At 35.9% G+C, this 17,559-nt stretch overlaps 1 protein-coding gene across 1 annotated transcript; it reads right to left on the bottom strand.

Annotated features, from left to right (window-relative positions):
• Positions 1 to 1,016: 1,016 nt before the first annotated feature.
• Positions 1,017 to 2,831, bottom strand: LOC102701031 (protein HEADING DATE 3A-like). Its single transcript, XM_040529073.1, has 4 exons — positions 2,640 to 2,831; positions 1,947 to 2,008; positions 1,671 to 1,711; positions 1,017 to 1,246 (listed from the first exon to the last, which is right to left on the bottom strand). The coding sequence occupies exons 1-4, from the start codon at positions 2,829 to 2,831 to the stop codon at positions 1,017 to 1,019; spliced, it is 525 nt and encodes a 174-aa protein (XP_040385007.1).
• Between the last annotated feature and the right edge of the window lie 14,728 nt (positions 2,832 to 17,559).

Raw genomic sequence — 17,559 nt, 5'->3', positions numbered from 1 at the left:
ATTAAATAGTTATTAGAAATCATATAATCTTTCATTACAAAAAGAACACATCCTCAATCTTCTAGCTGATCCCATTTGATTAGTGACATTTGGCATGAAGTTAGGGCAGGGATAGTTGTGGGTGTTCTATAAAAACTTTCCAAGCAAGTGCTTAAACAAAATTGAAGGACTTTTCAATTGTATAATCGTACATCTCTTACAAATTGATCGGAAGAATTCGTAGCATATAACAGCACGACATTAGTATGAGTTAATTATGAAAACAAAAGGTAAAAACTGAACAATGGATAAATGTCTCTTTCATATTCTCTCAGCATATATGCACGCACATGCTGTCAACTTTTGCTATATAGTAATTAATTCTGTAGGGACATCATAAAAATAGGCTTTTCAGTTAACCTGAAACTAGATTGTCACATTGCCATGACAGCTGGTTTGGTGACAAATATGTAAGGGACAGTTTGCGAAATTAGTGAGGAAAAAGGTATCAATAATCTAATCCATCTATCCAGCTAGCTAGGTATATTACAGCATCACAACTTAGAAACACAGAACAACACAATTTCCCTTTTTTCCCCCCTTCAAACCATGTAGTCAATTGTAACAATGCCCACCTGAAGCATTCTAGGAAGGAGAGAGCACGCTAGGACAAACAATATCACAAGAGCTACATTCTTCATTGAACTATATATCTATATAGTTCTTCAATGCTTACACCATTGTGCAAGCATGTAATGCCTTACACAAGAGCCACTCACACACAAAAGAGACAAACAAACACACACACACACACTCACACTCACACAAACACACCCTTTAATTAGGAATTGATACTTATCTCCCCCCAATTGCTATTATATATATGATAGCCAGCTCAACTCTCTTCCTTCCAAAGAGGTAATTAAGCCAGCACACAATTGATCACCATATATGTGTATACATAATATATATAGAGAGAAGGGAGCTTAATTACTCAGTTAATTAGCACCCAACAACATATATATTTTAGTCAATTATCATCTAACACACCTTCGTCCTCCACAGCCGTTCTCCCTCTGGCAATTGAAGAAGAGAGCGGCAACCGGCGAGCCGAGGCTGTAGAGCTCAGAGAAGTCCCTGGTGTTGAAATTTTGGCGCCACCCAGGAGCATATGTGGTCTGCCTGACTGACTGCCTGAAGAGGATGAACACAAACCGATGGATGCCTGCAGTTGGGCGTGGGCTCTCGTAGGGGACTATCTCATTGCCTGCAGGCACATACAATATAAACATCCAAGATTCAATTGAAGTTCTGTATATATATGCTGCTGAAGATTTTATGTACTTGAGAGATTTTACAGTTTAGTTGGGTGAAAAGTCTAAATTATAAAAGTCTAAAGATTTTATGTGTAGCACATGTGTACTATATATGAAGCGCAATATGATCAATCCAACATAGGAATCATGTTCTCTTTCCATGCCACTGTTTAACTGCGCATGCACTTATTTATTTGAGTGGCTAAAAGAAACCCTTGGGAGACACTTTAGCTTTGTCGGCGCCGAAAACCAAATTATTGATTGATTAGCTAGCTAGCTTGAACAACTTGAACATATATATATATAGGACACAAGTCACATGACGTGCATTCAGATTAATGCCATTAACAAGATCGAGTCAAAACGTACACTTACCAAATCTGGCATCAGTGGTCTCTGGAATGTCTGTCACCAACCTATTTATGAATCAGACATTCAGAACTAACTAATCAGTACTTATGTCAAGGTGATATATATATATATATATTATATAAATAAAATTTTATACAATCATCTATATATCAGTATCAGTAACAGGAGGAGCACAGCACACAGGGCATGCATGCATGTATATAAAGGTGGCGAAGGGAAATAAAGGGCCCATGGATTACCACTCAAACGCATGCACATAAAAAGCTTCATGGAGCTTACCAATGAAGGTACTCCCTTTTAGTAGGGTTGCTGGGGCTTGGTGCATCAGGGTCCACCATTACCTAACAACATGACATATAGATGTGTAGACACATGTGAGATGAATCTCTCAAAGACTCTAGAAATTCAGATAAAAGGGGCACACATAAAGTTTATGGCAATCTCATATATATAATATTGTGTGCATATAACTTTTTTTTGTCATTATTGAGCATATATAATACTTATGGGGGAGCATGCATATACAAAAATACTATAAATCACAAGGAAATTAATGCATATTAGTAATGTCAAATAATTTTGGTGATGAGGCAAAGGCATAGATATTATATATATTGGCTATGGGTGTGACCTAAATATTAATGTAATTTAGCAATACTGAGAGCAAGGATTTGTTAGTCATGTCTAGTGAAGGACAGTTTAACTAAATATGAATTAAAGGACGTCAACTGAATGATCTATGCTCTGATTTCTATCTAATAACTAATATCTGGGAACATAGAGGACATTTTAATTAGGTGATGTATACTGGGCTGGTTCAGGTAAATAGACCAATTATATCCATTCTTAGGACCACTCAAAATTTAAGTTAATGTAAAAGAGACTCCGCGGATTAACCATAGAAGGTCATCATTGGAAGCAAGATGAGCATACTATACCAAGAAATTTAGATGAACCATCGATCATACTTACAAGCGTGTAGAGTGTCCTCATGTCACGGCCTTCGATATAAATCCTTGGCTGGTTCAGCACTTGAGATGGCTTCAGCTCAGACCCATTCGTCATCTCCTTGCTGTTGAAGAAGACCCTGAGCGACGCGGTGGTGACGAAAGGGTCCACGATGTCGCCGACGACATGACCGACAACCAATGGGTCCCTAGACATAGTCGTTGCTGATCGATCGATGATCACAAAAATGATTGGGGATCGAGAAACTGGTCAGGGGAGGATCAGCAGCTAGCTAGAGCTTGCTGAGAAAGATAGCTAGCTAGGCAGGTTAGCTAGCTAGGATGAGATCGAGCTCTCAAATGTTGCTTAATACTGTGAAGGCTAGCTTTGATGAGATGATGGAGTGAATGGGGGGGGCTATTTATAGAGGAGATGATGTGATGCTGCTGCTAGCAAATGAGCAAGAGTCGTTGAAGATCGATATCCTGATGAAAGCTAGCTAGATTAAGCCTTGCACTCTCTATTAGTTTCTCCAGGGCTTTCGGAATCTGCTTTAGGTTATAAGAATGGATCATTTGGGTGGTTCTGGGGAAGAGGGTTATGAAGCTCCGGCCCTTCTCCATCCTTTAGGGTTAGTGCGTCCAGGCATGCAAAAATAGACCCATTAATTTGTATGCTCTCTTCCGGCCATTGGTGAATCAAATCTTGACGACGCCGTGTCACTTATTCGCAAAATCTGGACCCATTTGATGCAGCCATGTTTAATAAGGCAGAAAAGTTTGGTCACTTTTGACCTGGGGTCCCATCAGGCACGACGGTGCATGCGCTGCTAGTAGCTAGCTAGTTATATATCTATCTATCTATCAGCAGCTGAGTGAAGTGAGCTAGAGAGCTAACTGATCATCTCTCTGCAGAGAAAGAAAGGAGTCGTTGCCTCATGGGACAAGTAAGCTATAAGGCACAGTACGAGAGATTAGTACATGCACCAGCTTTGGCCATCTTAGTTTAAGCCTAATCCGACGTGTGACATCACTAGAAGACGTGACTCCAATTCACAACAGGACATTCTCTTTTTCTCTAGCACTTTTTCTCAAACAATTGGGTCACAGCATTGGATTCGATCAGCACTCCATGCATGTAAAAGTGGATATGATGTGCAGAAAGCTTAGCTTGCTAGCATGCAGCAGAGTGCAAATGGGCATGTGAGTGAAATTCAACAATATGGATCAACTATGCAAGGGCAGATCTTTGAGATAGGATGTATGTAATGTTAATCTGTCTCAGAAATACAGACATGTTCATAATGCACGCATTGAAAGTCTTTTTCCTCCTGTTAAAGAATCTCCACGGGATTAGCCCAATCACACTTGCCAAATGGTCATTTAGCTAAAACTAGACACAATTCACTAGCCATATTTTATATGCACTTCAAATAACTAGCCAAATGATAAACTAAGCATTCTAATGACTAGCCAAATCAAGAGAGATAATACATTAGTAAGAGAGGAAGGATATGGGATGGCTAGCCAAACTTGGCTAGTGAGATGGAATTTTGGCTAAACAGATGGCTAGCTTATTGGGGTGATTGTTAGGCTTTTTTTATGGAAAAAGTAAAACAACATATTTACAAACGAAAAATAATTTGTGAATACAACTTTTATATATGTATTCTTAGCGATAAAAAAGCCAAGGTTGGAAAATAAACTTCGGTAAAAAACCTCAAAATCAACTCTAAATTTAAGATTGAACATTCAAATTTTGTGTTATAAGCATAAACAGAAATGAAAAGATGTAGATATAATTTTGACGATGCTATCTAAAATTTAGTATGAAGGATGTTTTCGCTAGTTTATTAGAGATGCTCATACACGTAACATTTTTTCTCCCTATACCTTCAATATGTATTTTTTCACATCAAAACAATATAAAAATACAACATTGACCACTAACTTTTATGATAATTTATTTATAACAGCTGATAAAATTATAATATTATGAAATTGTTTTTAGGCAGATATAGACACAAGCATCAACACCCCAAAACATTTAAAAACATGTTGTTCAAAGTATTCAAGATAAATTGACTTAAGACATGTCTCAAATGTCTAAATTGACTGAGTTCTCATGAGGATAGATTAACCATGGAGGCACCTTTTTTTAATTAATGACGATATGAATGGAACGATCGAACGATTTGGTAAAGATGGTTGGCCAGCCCACACCTTCCTCTTATGTATAATAGAGGCATCTCATAGAGATTTTCGACAAAATATTATGTCCATCTTGACAAATGAGATCTGAGAAGAAAGTATGTGTGTGTGTGAGAGAGAGAGAGAGAAAGAGAGAGAGAGAGAGAGAGAGAGAGAGAGAGAGAGAGAGAGAGAGAGAGAGAGACTTTATGTGTTTAAAAGGAAAAAAATTCAAACAGTTGGATCTGAGATTGTATAACAAGTAAAATAAAATTAAATGGGGGATCCAAGCCAGAGGTATTCTTATGGTTAATCTATCCTCATTTTTTTCCACAAAAATATATACTCTTCAAATACAGTATATATGTACTCCCTATTATTTCTTTTATTATATCGGCTGTGATAGATGTATCCCAGCTATTATTTCTTTTATTATTAAATATATAGCTATATATGCTCTTCTATCTAGAGTTAACTTAATTACGTGGCTAAGTTGAACACCACATGAAGATAAGATAACCATCATGGTATAAGCTTCTTCCTATAACTAGAAATGCAATTGTTAATTTGATCTGACCAATCATTCTGTGTCAAGTCATTTGAGTTTACCTTAATCGACTGCACTAAGGTCGAGCTCGGCATGTGGGAAGATGGGGTTAGTTAGTTGGCACGGACAACATAGTGATAGATTAGTACATGGTTAATTAATTATTAATTATTAAAAAATATAAAATAGATTAATATGATTTTTAAAGAAAGTTTTCTATAGAAAAATTTTGTAAAAAATACATCATTTAGTAATTCGGAAAGCGTGCGTGCGGAAAACGAGGGAATCTAGGGTGAGATGTCGTATTGCCGAACACGGCCTAAGCAATTTTATTTGCTTGGTAATTTGTAATTTTTTAAAAAGCTGATAAGATTGTAATAATATCATCAAAGTGATTTTCCCGGAAAAATCACTCTGTGTCAAGTCATTTGAGTTTACCTTAATCGACTGCACTAAGGTCGAGTTCGGCATGTGGGAAGATGGGGTTAGTTAGTTGGCACGGACAACATAGTGATAGATTAGTACATGGTTAATTAATTATTAATTATTAAAAAAATATAAAATAGATTAATATGATTTTTTAAAGAAAGTTTTCTATAGAAAATTTTTGTAAAAAATACATCATTTAGTAATTCGGAAAGCGTGCGTGCGGAAAACGAGGGAATCTAGGGTGAGATGTCGTATTGCCGAACACGGCCTAAGCAATTTTATTTGCTTGGTAATTTGTAATTTTTTAAAAAGCTGATAAGATTGTAATAATATCATCAAAGTGATTTTCCCGGAAAAATCGACATGTATGAATTTTTTACATATAACCAATCTACCAAAAGATTTTACAAAATACTGATGTTCATATATAGTTTTTCAAATCTACATGTATTATATTTATGTGCTAGTCGAATTATGAACTGTCAAAAGTACTAGGACAAGCAAGAAAATGTTCATCCCAAATTAGATAGGATTTGTTTCTGTTTTTGTGAAGAGAATGAAATGGTACAGCGCAACTACTACCGGCTGTGATCGATGATCCCATCTATTATTTCTTTTATTATTAAATATATAGCTATATATGCTCTTCTATCTATCTAAGCCAGCTATCTAGAGTTCACTTACGCGGCTAAGTTGATCACCACATGAAGATAAGGTAACCATCATGGTATAAGCTTCTACCTATAACTAGAAATGCAATCATTTGATCTGACCAATCATTCTCTGCCAAGTCATTCGAGTTTACCTTAATCAACTGCACTACCTAGCTTGAGGATGCTTAGGCCTAACAGGATTGGCATCTTGCTACGTGTAATGCCAAACAGTTATCCATGTGTCAATATTACTTAATTAATATAGGATCAAGAATAATGACCTGTCGGTATGCTATGAACAATGTGGCCAACTTTGAGCAATGGGTTAACTAGGCAAGCAAGTTAACTACTACCTCCGTTTCATAATGTAAGATATTTAACTTTTTTTGGTGTAACGTTTGACCATGCGTCTTATTCAAAAATTTAGTACAAATATAAAAGATGACAGGTTGTGCTTAAAGTTCTTTTGATAATAAAGTAAGTCACAAGCAAAATAAATGATATTTTTATAATTTTTTAAATAAGACAAATGTTCAAACATTGCAAGCAGAAAAATCAAACATCTTACATTATGAAACAAAGGGAGTATATATTACCCTTGCAGATTCTGCATTATTATTGTGAGATGAGTGATGGCATTTGCATATATACGAAAGGGACTCAACAGTAGTTAAATTACCAGCAAATTAAAGAGAGATTCCTCCATCTTCCCTTCAAGAAACATGCATATATAATAGATATGGTTAAGCTAATTTGTTTTTTTAGCTGTGATTAATCCTCAGGACAGGAGTGCGTGCTTCTTGCACTGTATCTAGACGATGCTCAAATTCATGCACTGATTATTGGCATATACATGCTCTGCATATGATCACATACTAAAACATCTATTGGACATCTAATTTACTGCATACATGGTTTAATTAGCAGGAGTAGGCCGGTCTGATAGCTAGCTAGTTTAGTTAGTTTAGCTAGTAGGTACTGCAAAGTGAAGATACTTTGGGTGTGCTTCAGTTAATTACATTCACATTAGCATAAGACCAGATGAGATGAGATCTTAGAGGGAACAGAATATATTACTCTACTATTCCCAAGTTGAAACTCGGCCAACAGAATTGAGCAAGCATGCATACAATGTATTGTTTCCAATCTATGCTTTCATCATTTAATTGATCGGCATTTAGGTTTATATTCTTGTGTGCTCCTTTAATTCCTATCATCGCACAGCCTTTTATGAAAACAATTAATTTTGCCCTTTGGTTGTATATATATTCTCACACCTACCATCATCGCACTAAAAAAACTAATTAAGCTAATTGAGCAAGTGCTGTGGTGGTGATGTTGCTATACTAGATTAATTAGCTAGGTTAATATGCATGCCTACACAAGTCTATGGCTGGCTAGATTTTCGACTTGTATGGACCCTTTTCTAGAATCATTCCATCCAATATATTCCCAAATGATTATCCTAACCCTGCTTATTAAATTGGTAAATCTGCATATCAAAAGTCGTGAAAGGCTGAAAGCCATTAATCAAGGGATGCCTTAAGCCCTCTCAAGCAACTCTACTCATCCCACTCTCTCTGCTTCTCTCTTAATTAAGGTGTTTATACCTAGAAGCTGTAACAAGATCCATGCACTGATTTGCTGAGATTTGTCTTATGGATTTGTAACTAGCTAGCTAGTAGGGTGGTCCTTAATTTCTCTCTGTGTCTTGGCCGGCATATGCCCTAAGCATCAGTTCATCTCAAATGATCTCATAACATGGAAGTGTGCATTCGTGGTTAAAATAAACTTTGGAAGCGTCTCTCATCTCGAGGGGCAAAGGCATGCTACACTAGATAATTGCATGCATGCCGACCACTGATCGACCCGTACAAATAATTAATATATAATTGTCGCAAAAATGCACATATGAGTAGTGGTCCTATAGCTATCAAAGCTAATATGTGTGTGTGTTTTAAGTGTGCATCGTTTGTATAAACTACATAGGCTTTTCTTTGAGATGTAAGACTGATGCATATGTGATTGGTTTGAGAGTACTGCAACTTTCACTTATTTTGAGAAATTGTTTGAATTTTATTTAAGCTAGGCCATGCAAGGTATGTAAAGTAACTGATCATACCTTATTTATTATTGCATCAATGTAAGTATATCATTGTTAACTAGTTAACTAACTGGTTGTTTGGGTACAGAGTTAGATCACACCATAACTAGATTTCTGTCAACACCAATCATATGCATGCACAGAATGTGTACTATAGTAAACTTCAGATAGAATTGTTTTCTACAATAGTGCTTGATAATTAAGTTCTTTTCTGGTAAAAAAAATATATGAATGGCATAATTCCAACCGTCTAGAATAAAATAAGCAAACATGTTAGAATTAGCGTGTAATTATGTATATTAGTTCTCACGAACCATTAGCAATTAATCAACTGACAGTTAGTGCTTACTAACGATATATTAGATAACGCAAATAACTAGCTAGCTTTCATCCAAATTTCATGTGGTTGCCTCTTAATCTCAAATTGTTTCTCTAGAACTACCATCAGATATCTTGGAATAGGGATTGGCCATTTTGCGCTACCACCTATGTTATTAAATACAACATAATACTGCATAAATAATATATAGGCCCTAGAAAACTTTTTCCTATGATGCTAAAATAATGTGTTATTGAATACATGACAATACTACATAAATAATATATCGGCCCTAGAGAACTTTTTTCACTGGTGCTAAAATAATATGCAGACGCCTAGGGTCACCACTAGAAATACTTTTGCATGTATAGTTATTCAAAAAAGGGCACGCATTAATGGTCATACAAGTGTAGTGGGTTACTATTGACGTCAAAAGTTAACCCGATGACGTATCACACACGAAGGCCTAAGAGTCGTTTCTTATATCGCTCCAGTGCAGACCTAAATTCTTAAAATGCGTAGGCGTGCTAGTCCGTTTGATCCTTATAGTATTTCCTTTAGCATGGTTTAGTCAATAGTTCCACTTCCCATGTTCCAAACTTTTGTTCCCTTGTTTTCAACACACATGTTTTCCGAACTACTAAATAGTTTTTTTGTGCAAACAATATTTAGGAAAATTATTTTAAAAATTATATTAATCCACTTTTGTATTTTTAGCTAATACTAAAATTAATCATGCACCAACCCGCTGCATACTTTTGTTTGCCACCGGGAAATGTTCACAACCCCTTGTCCCAAGCACAGCTTAAATGTCTGTATAGTTGCATAACATGCTTACATGCCGGATCATATATGTGCAATAGTGAACAAGCATAGTAAATATTCCTTGTTACTATTGAGATAACCAAACTAAAGGAAATAGATTAAGGTTCGCATATATATTTTCTCTGCATCCATATAAGACATGAATGAAACTTATATGAATTTTTTAGTTTATGATTTTTAAATGATAAGAAAAAATATTTTCATTGGCGGTGTTCTTAACTTCGCCCCTGCATTTTCATAGGCTGCATCTTAGGACAACTGCCTGGATATTTATAGGTAAATCTTTTATATATATGGTTTTAGAAATTTAAAAGAAAATTATTGAAAATAAAATATGATGAAAAAACCTTAATATCAACTCTGATTGTTTTTAAATTCAAATTTTGGCAGAGAGGCCAAAAAGCTGACAATTTGTTTCATTTATAAAATAATACCCTGGAATTAATTGAGTAGCTGGCATATATTTGATGAGTAGTGAGGTGCAAAACACAGAATTCAACTAAAATAACATTGATGAATACGCCACATGCAAAGATACAATTGGATAATATCTACGTTTTTTTAAAGTGGAATTGGATATTTTATACGTCTATCTATATTTGAAACTCTCGTTGTATATGTTCATGCTTTATGAAAAGTATAATCATAGGAATGTAACAAAAAAACAAATATAGTCTTTGGCGGTCGTTTCCTAATGTCTAATATATTACTTCACCAAAAAAAAAGTCTAGTTTATTACTATATGAGATAAGGAAATCGAAATCATGGTGCCCAGGCACCAAGATTTTGAATACAAAAATTTACCTCAAAGTACAATGTAGATTTAATTTAAATCATGTCTTAAAAAAATCTAGCTTTAGACCTCATGCACTGGCTATATATAATAACAAACAAATCTATACCAATTGTCATTATTTTGACTTTTCTATGACCTTTTTTCCCCTCTTTTTCCTATTTGTTTTTTTTTTGTAGAACTCCACTATCTAGAAGAAAGTAAATTCGATCGATTGAGCACATGGACAATATCTAGATCAACTAATTTTCAGGGCCCTTCTTTTCCATTTCACCATATCTGCAGCACGTGTAAAAATAAGCATGACGTGATCAAACGGTGCAAAAGGATCTTATGGATGTGTTCACTTTAGTACAATGGAGAATAGATTTAGTTGCTGCTGGTGTCCTTGTCATGTACTCCAGTGTACAAAGATGACGAGGGACATATAAATACCTAGAGATACATAGATACATTAATAGGAGCATATTGAGATATATATACATATATATGCAGTAGTGTGCACCAATTAATATATCGTCAATTATAAATGGTCCACCAGCCAAACACGCATATGATCGATGGCAAAATGCATTTACCCCATGGTAAGTGTCGTCACCCCCTCGAGGGGTTATACTTTTCGTTTTCCTGTAATACCTGTAAATAACTATGAAAAATTCTAAAAAATATATTTATTTGCTGCAGAGAAAATATGGTTTTGTATATTGATATTTATAAGGTTACCACAAACAAGACTGAAAAAGGTACCACATATGAACGGATAAAAATGCCACCAACTTTATTGAGCTACGGTAGACGCTGAGAAAAGGGGATGGATCAAGCTTATGGAGTTTTGATATCGGGAGGACGCGTCACCACCAGGGCTATCCAAGGCCATGAGTGGTCGGACCAACCCATAAATCGAAGGGCCCCAAAATCTACCGTCAGTGTTTAGCCGGTCTTATTTTTTCGCTTTTGTTTATGTTTATCAACTAAAATTTAAATTTTTAATTTTAAAACCTTTATATAAAAGTTTAGAGCTTTTCACCGTAGTTTATTTTGCAATCTTTACTTTTAGATTGTTAAGAACACATATATAAAAATTTTATTCACAAATTATTTTTCATGTACAACTACGCCGTTTGGCCCATGTCGGTTGGAAACAACAAAAACTTCGTGTCTCGGCGATTGCTCCGACGTTCGCCACGCTACTGTGTATCTTTGCATTCCACTCACGGGCCTCCAATTCATGGAGACGGCCCTGGCCACCACTGTAACGCACTTACATTGACCATGCCCATACCCACATCGGCCATAGCCGACCACGTCACTACATCAAGATCATTGTCCGTGCAGCAAAGGAGAAAAAAAGATGAAGAGGAAGCCACCACTGGCTAGTGGGTGTTTCCCTCAACAACAAAGGTAAGACAATAACGTTGGTGCAGCAACCGTTGATAGAGCCTAGTTGGAGAATAAGGAGGGTGATGGTGGTATAGGAATGTCGGTGAGCTAAGTAGGAGGATAGGAAGGAGCCAGGAGAGGTGGGTGGCGAAGGAGGCCTGTCACAAATACGAACTCCTTGCCGCTCTTCAGGATGGTTCCGCTCGAGGAAGTTAAGCTCTCATTGTCGACGCTGAGTAGCTTTAGGGTTTTTAGTGAGATGGCAATGAACCCATGGTTCTTGCACGTGGGGAGAGGAGATGGGGGCATGCAGAGGCGAAGCCAGCTAACAATGTTACCGGGGTCATTTCTATTGTATAGCATAGAAAAATATGGATCGAAACAGTGTTTTAGTAGAGATTTTTATAATTTCGTCGGGGTCGTCCGACCACGACAAACAGGATTGGCTCCGCTGCTTGAGGCATGATAAGTTGTGGGCAATGACACAGTGGAACATGCATTGTCGGCTTGGGCATGACCTCCATAGAGTCAGGCAACCTCATTGAATCGAATCCTGGTCCATGTAAATTTTGGTTCGTTCAACATGCAAGAAAACCAAAAAAAAAATCACTTAATACGGAAAAAAGATTCTGGTCAGTAGCACACACCCATTTGAGAGTGACGTTTCAGCGAATCTCAATCGTAAAATTGTATCCTAGCGAAACATATTTTTGGTGATGATATAATAGCAATTTTCCGACGTAAATCAAGCTGAGATCGATCGAGTTGTGTGATCCAGGAAGGATCGATCCACAAGAGGGGATGCCATAAACGGCAGAGAGCATATGGAATATATAATCATGTCTGTGCGCTGCATGCGTACGTTGCAAAAGATTAAAAAGGCGGGAGAGGAGGGACGCACCGGCCGGTCGAACTCCCGCCAACTGTACTAGCTAGCTTAATTCCATGCATCTCTCTGCGCGCTCTCTACACTGCTACCAGCATGCGTTCATGCATGCATGCATGCATACGTGCTTGCTCGCTAGCCATAGCTTAAGAAATATAGTCGATAAAGCTGATCCTATATATCTTCTCATTCAAGAGATTTGCGAAAGTGCATGTAGTTTAGTGGTTACAGTAATCTCAGTAACACTCCAAGATACTAAACTTAAATATCCATAAGAGCCAATTTCAAATCGGGATATTAGCTAGCTAGACTCTTTTAATTTGTTCATGCAGTCCGTTTCCAAAAAAAGAAAAAAAAACAGTTCTTGCATCCTATACAGGTTTTCAATCACCATTTCCTACAATAACTTTTCCAATCTTTATTTGTTTAGAAAAAGTACAACTGGATGCAAATACACCCCAATAAGTCGGTTAATTATAGGACAGATGAGCTACGGTTTGGTTTTACGGGGAGAGAGGTTAAGAAATTTAGCATTATCGATGTATCATATAAATTAGAACCAGTGAAAGATAAAGAATAAATTGTACTTCCTCTGTTTCGCAATATAAGACTTTCTAGTATTGCCTAGATTTACGTGGATGCTAATGAATCTAGACACATATATAAATTATATACATTCATCAATAAATGAATTTAAACAGTGCTAGAAAGTCTTATAACATGAAACAGAGGTAGTAGGAGCGAATTGTAACTTGCGGTTGTAATAACAACTACTCCCTCCGGTGAAAAATATTTATTATTTAGGATAAAATTTGCTAAAAGTTCTAAAATTTCAACAAGCATTTTTGCATTATTATAAATATATAAAATCTAATAAGTTTATGATATTATGAAAGTTAGTTTTAGGAGAATTTATATGTATCATTTGTATTTATTTAAACTAAGCATTTAAAAATGATCAATGGTCGAAATTTTAAAAGTTTGACTAAGTGTTGGTATAAACGACAAATATTTTTGATTAGGAACCTGTTCGATCTAAACAACAATTATTTTTTTTATCAAAGAGTACTAATTTGGACGGATATTCCCCTCTAGATCTGCCCATCAGCATACAAAATAACTTAGCTACAACCAAAATAAGAAGAGCACAGGCGATTAATGTATATACAACTAGCATATGGATACTTGCATCGAATAATGTCAAATGTAAGTGACAGCATAAAGAGTGAGTTAACCTTTTGACTAGCTAGCGAAGGAGCTCGATCGATCTAGGCGGCCGGCCGGCAAGAATATCATCCGCCGGTGTGCCTTCCTTCACAAGCCAAATAGCCAAATTAATCGTACTAAACAAACGGTGTTTAATTAGTATGGGAAAATGCGACGACGACGACGACGACGACTGTTTCCCCTAGCTAGCAATTCAACGCGACAGTGCGTGTCTGCCGACGCATAAGGACAAATGCTCTCCGCGTTAAAATATTAAACTTCATGAAATTTATATACTTGAGGGAATTGACAAAGTACATGCTTGATTAGAGCATATTGTTCAGAGATTTTGCCACTTTATAACCGACTGAAATGATAACGCATGTGGCCGTGCATGCACAGGCCTTTTTTTTAATTATTTCTGGCACTTTATTTATTTATTTGTAAAAATAAACTTTTGAAAATATATTTTTAAAATTTGCACCGGGAGTGGTGGGACCACGCTATCATGTGCGCAATAGCGTGGTCGTCTTGCCATGCTGGCGCGTGGTAAGATGGTGTATTTTTCTAAGTATGTTTTGGGACGGTTTATGTATGAAAAATAAATATTAAAATTTGCAATAAATAAAAGTAAATTCACATGCACATTCCTGTGGTAGGTGAACCAAAAATCATTAGATGCCCAATCCGATGAGAAGTAGCATTCAGCTACCAGATCTACTGTGCAAGGATGCTGGTATTCAGTTTAGCCCAAAGTTACTCACGTACCGAAGGTGGCCAAAAAGCAAAAAGGTATAGATTTTTTTTGTCATCCTTAATGGTTAAGTATGTTTAGGTAAAATATTTATAATTAAAATTTTAGTATCTTGAGATATAGAATATCTAAAGGTACAAAGGTGTATGGTACTGAATATACGACGACACCAAATTTTACGTTAGAAAATATGATAACTTTTATACTTTCTAAAACATAACGAAATTAGTAGTATATGAAAGTTAAGTGCCAAGGAGTCAAACATCTTTCACAGCCTTTATATATATGTACCGTGTGTCTGTGATCATGAGAGGTATATATATGGCGGTCAAGCTAGTTGCTTGGCCGGCCAGAATATATAGTTTGTGATGCATGGACCACATGTATACATAGCTAAACTGTCAAGTAACATGCAATCAATCAATTAACAGAATATATATGTGTGTGTGCGTGCATTCTTGCAATTAACATATGCATGCACATCCCTGTGGTGTGTGTGTTTGCAATTAATGATATGCCGGTCAAGCTAGATAGGACATGCAGGCCAGGCCAGCATGCATGGATGGATATATGTGCCCACAAGGACAGTTAAATTTTTTACTATATACATGTGGAAGCGCATGCATGTCCCACATATGATGTATGTATATATTGGTCAGGATTTGCATTCTATATCGACTTTTCTATAGTGCCGATCGATCGAGTGGCATTTGCCCCTCCTGGGACACTTGTTTTCTTTACTTCTCTCCATCGGAAAGTGATGATATTATTCTCTCTATTCTTTGAGAAACGAGTACAATGTATGTAATGCCAGCGGAGTATATAATATTACCTCTATTATATTTCATACAGACATGTAGTATAGTATAGTTAGAGTGAGTCACGACTCATGGATACTCCATAACTCAGGGTCCAAAAAATATCAAATCATCTCTAAATTTCGATTTATATTGCTCGATAGATTCTTCGTGTCAAAATCTTATAGCACACATTTTTTTTCTATTTTTAAAGATTTTTAAATATTTGTTTGAGATTTTTAAAATGATATATAAAACATGGATTATTTTATTAATATTGTATAGTCACTTTTAAAAATTTCAAACAAATACTTAAAAATCATTAAAAATAAAAAAATTGCGTGCTATAAGAATTTGATATGAAGAATCTATTAAGTCATATAAATTAAAACTTAATGAAGATTAGATATGTTTTTTAGACCCTGACTCAAGCCGGTGAACCGTGATTCACCATAGCAGACTCATATATACAGTGGCTACGTAGAGAAAAATTAAACATCTTAATAATTAACCTGGAACAGAGTGAGTAGCTGGGCTATACAGTTGTACAACATAATTTTAAAATCCAAAATAATATCTATGCAGTAGATAGCCTATTTCTTATGAGCTGCAAAAGATGGAAAATAAATTTAGTATAAGAACCAAAATAAGTGTTTAAAATATTTTTCTGAAATATGACAAAATATGCAGACAACCAAGTGAGTTTAATTAGCCCCTTACCTTTCCTTATATGAAAACAATGTAAATTTAAAAAATAACAAATACCTGACAATACACGCATATATATAAATATATAGAAAGTGAGATATATATTCTACACACCTAGGATGTATTATAGCTAAAACACATCTCTGAACTCTTCCTCATATTGTAAATTACTCGGGAGTAATTTGTTTATTGAAAGAATATTGCGAAATTAAGAGCCAGAGTAACTCTTGTGTCTATATCAAAACTTTAGTAGTTATTTATTTACTAAGTGTATAATAAATTATTTAAAAAGAGAAGAGAGAAAGGGAGAGAAACGACAAGTCCGTGAGGGAGACAGAGCGAACGGAGCAAAATAGGTCATGACGGACTTGTGAGGCGCACGCTCTGCTAGAACAAGTGTAGGGCATCTGTAGCTAGCGGTGTTAACAGATCGGATAATATTCGATCCGATCCGAATACGTTTAAATCAAGGACGTGGTTTGGGTTTGCAACTATCCGGTGGATATGGAGTTGGATTCGGATATTGAGTTGCGAATTCGGATATGAATATGGTATCGTTAATATCCGGTGGACGTGGATTATCTGATTTTTTATTGGAGAATCCGATAGTCATTTTGACGGATAATCTGAGTTTTTTTAGTCCATATAGCACTCAATCAAAAGCCTAAGTATTTTTCATCCAATATTGAATGACAATGTATTGATTGAATATACATATCACATCCGGTCATAATAATCCGTTTCTGAGCCGACTCCACACCATTTCTGACATTCGCAATAATCCGTATCCACATCCGTATCTAAAAAGATCCGCATCCGCTTAAAAATTATGGTTTAGGATATGGTTTCATCACTATCCGTCCGAATCCGCTTCGTTAACACCATTATATCTAGCGCATTCGTGTATATATATACACACACGTATACCACCGTTCACATTCACCAAATCGAACTTTTCCTTGTACTACTAAGAGTAAAGATATAGATTCTGTCGAAAAGTTGATACACAAGTTTGTTGTTACTTATATATGTCTCAAAAGAAAATCATGTTATAACAACAAACCAATTTTGTTCTTCTCATTAACATTTTTTTTGTCATTAGGTTCTAAAGCCGCCGTCGATTCGTTTAATTTTCTGAACGCTATAACTTATAATAAATAGAATGCATATATTTGCACGTGTGAGCACTGGAGTATTATATATTTGATTAAACTATATATAGTGGGAGAATTACTACTATTGCCACAAACTCTGACTGCGACCCAACCGAGAGGTGGTTCTCAATCTGAACTAACTAATGGAAGCTCTATCAAAGCATATAGAGATGATGAAACTTGATCCCCATACATCTTTT

Source organism: Oryza brachyantha, chromosome 11 (assembly GCF_000231095.2).
Source record: "Oryza brachyantha chromosome 11, ObraRS2, whole genome shotgun sequence".
NCBI lineage: Eukaryota > Viridiplantae > Streptophyta > Magnoliopsida > Poales > Poaceae > Oryza > Oryza brachyantha.
This window is presented reverse-complemented; position numbering and strand designations above follow the sequence as displayed.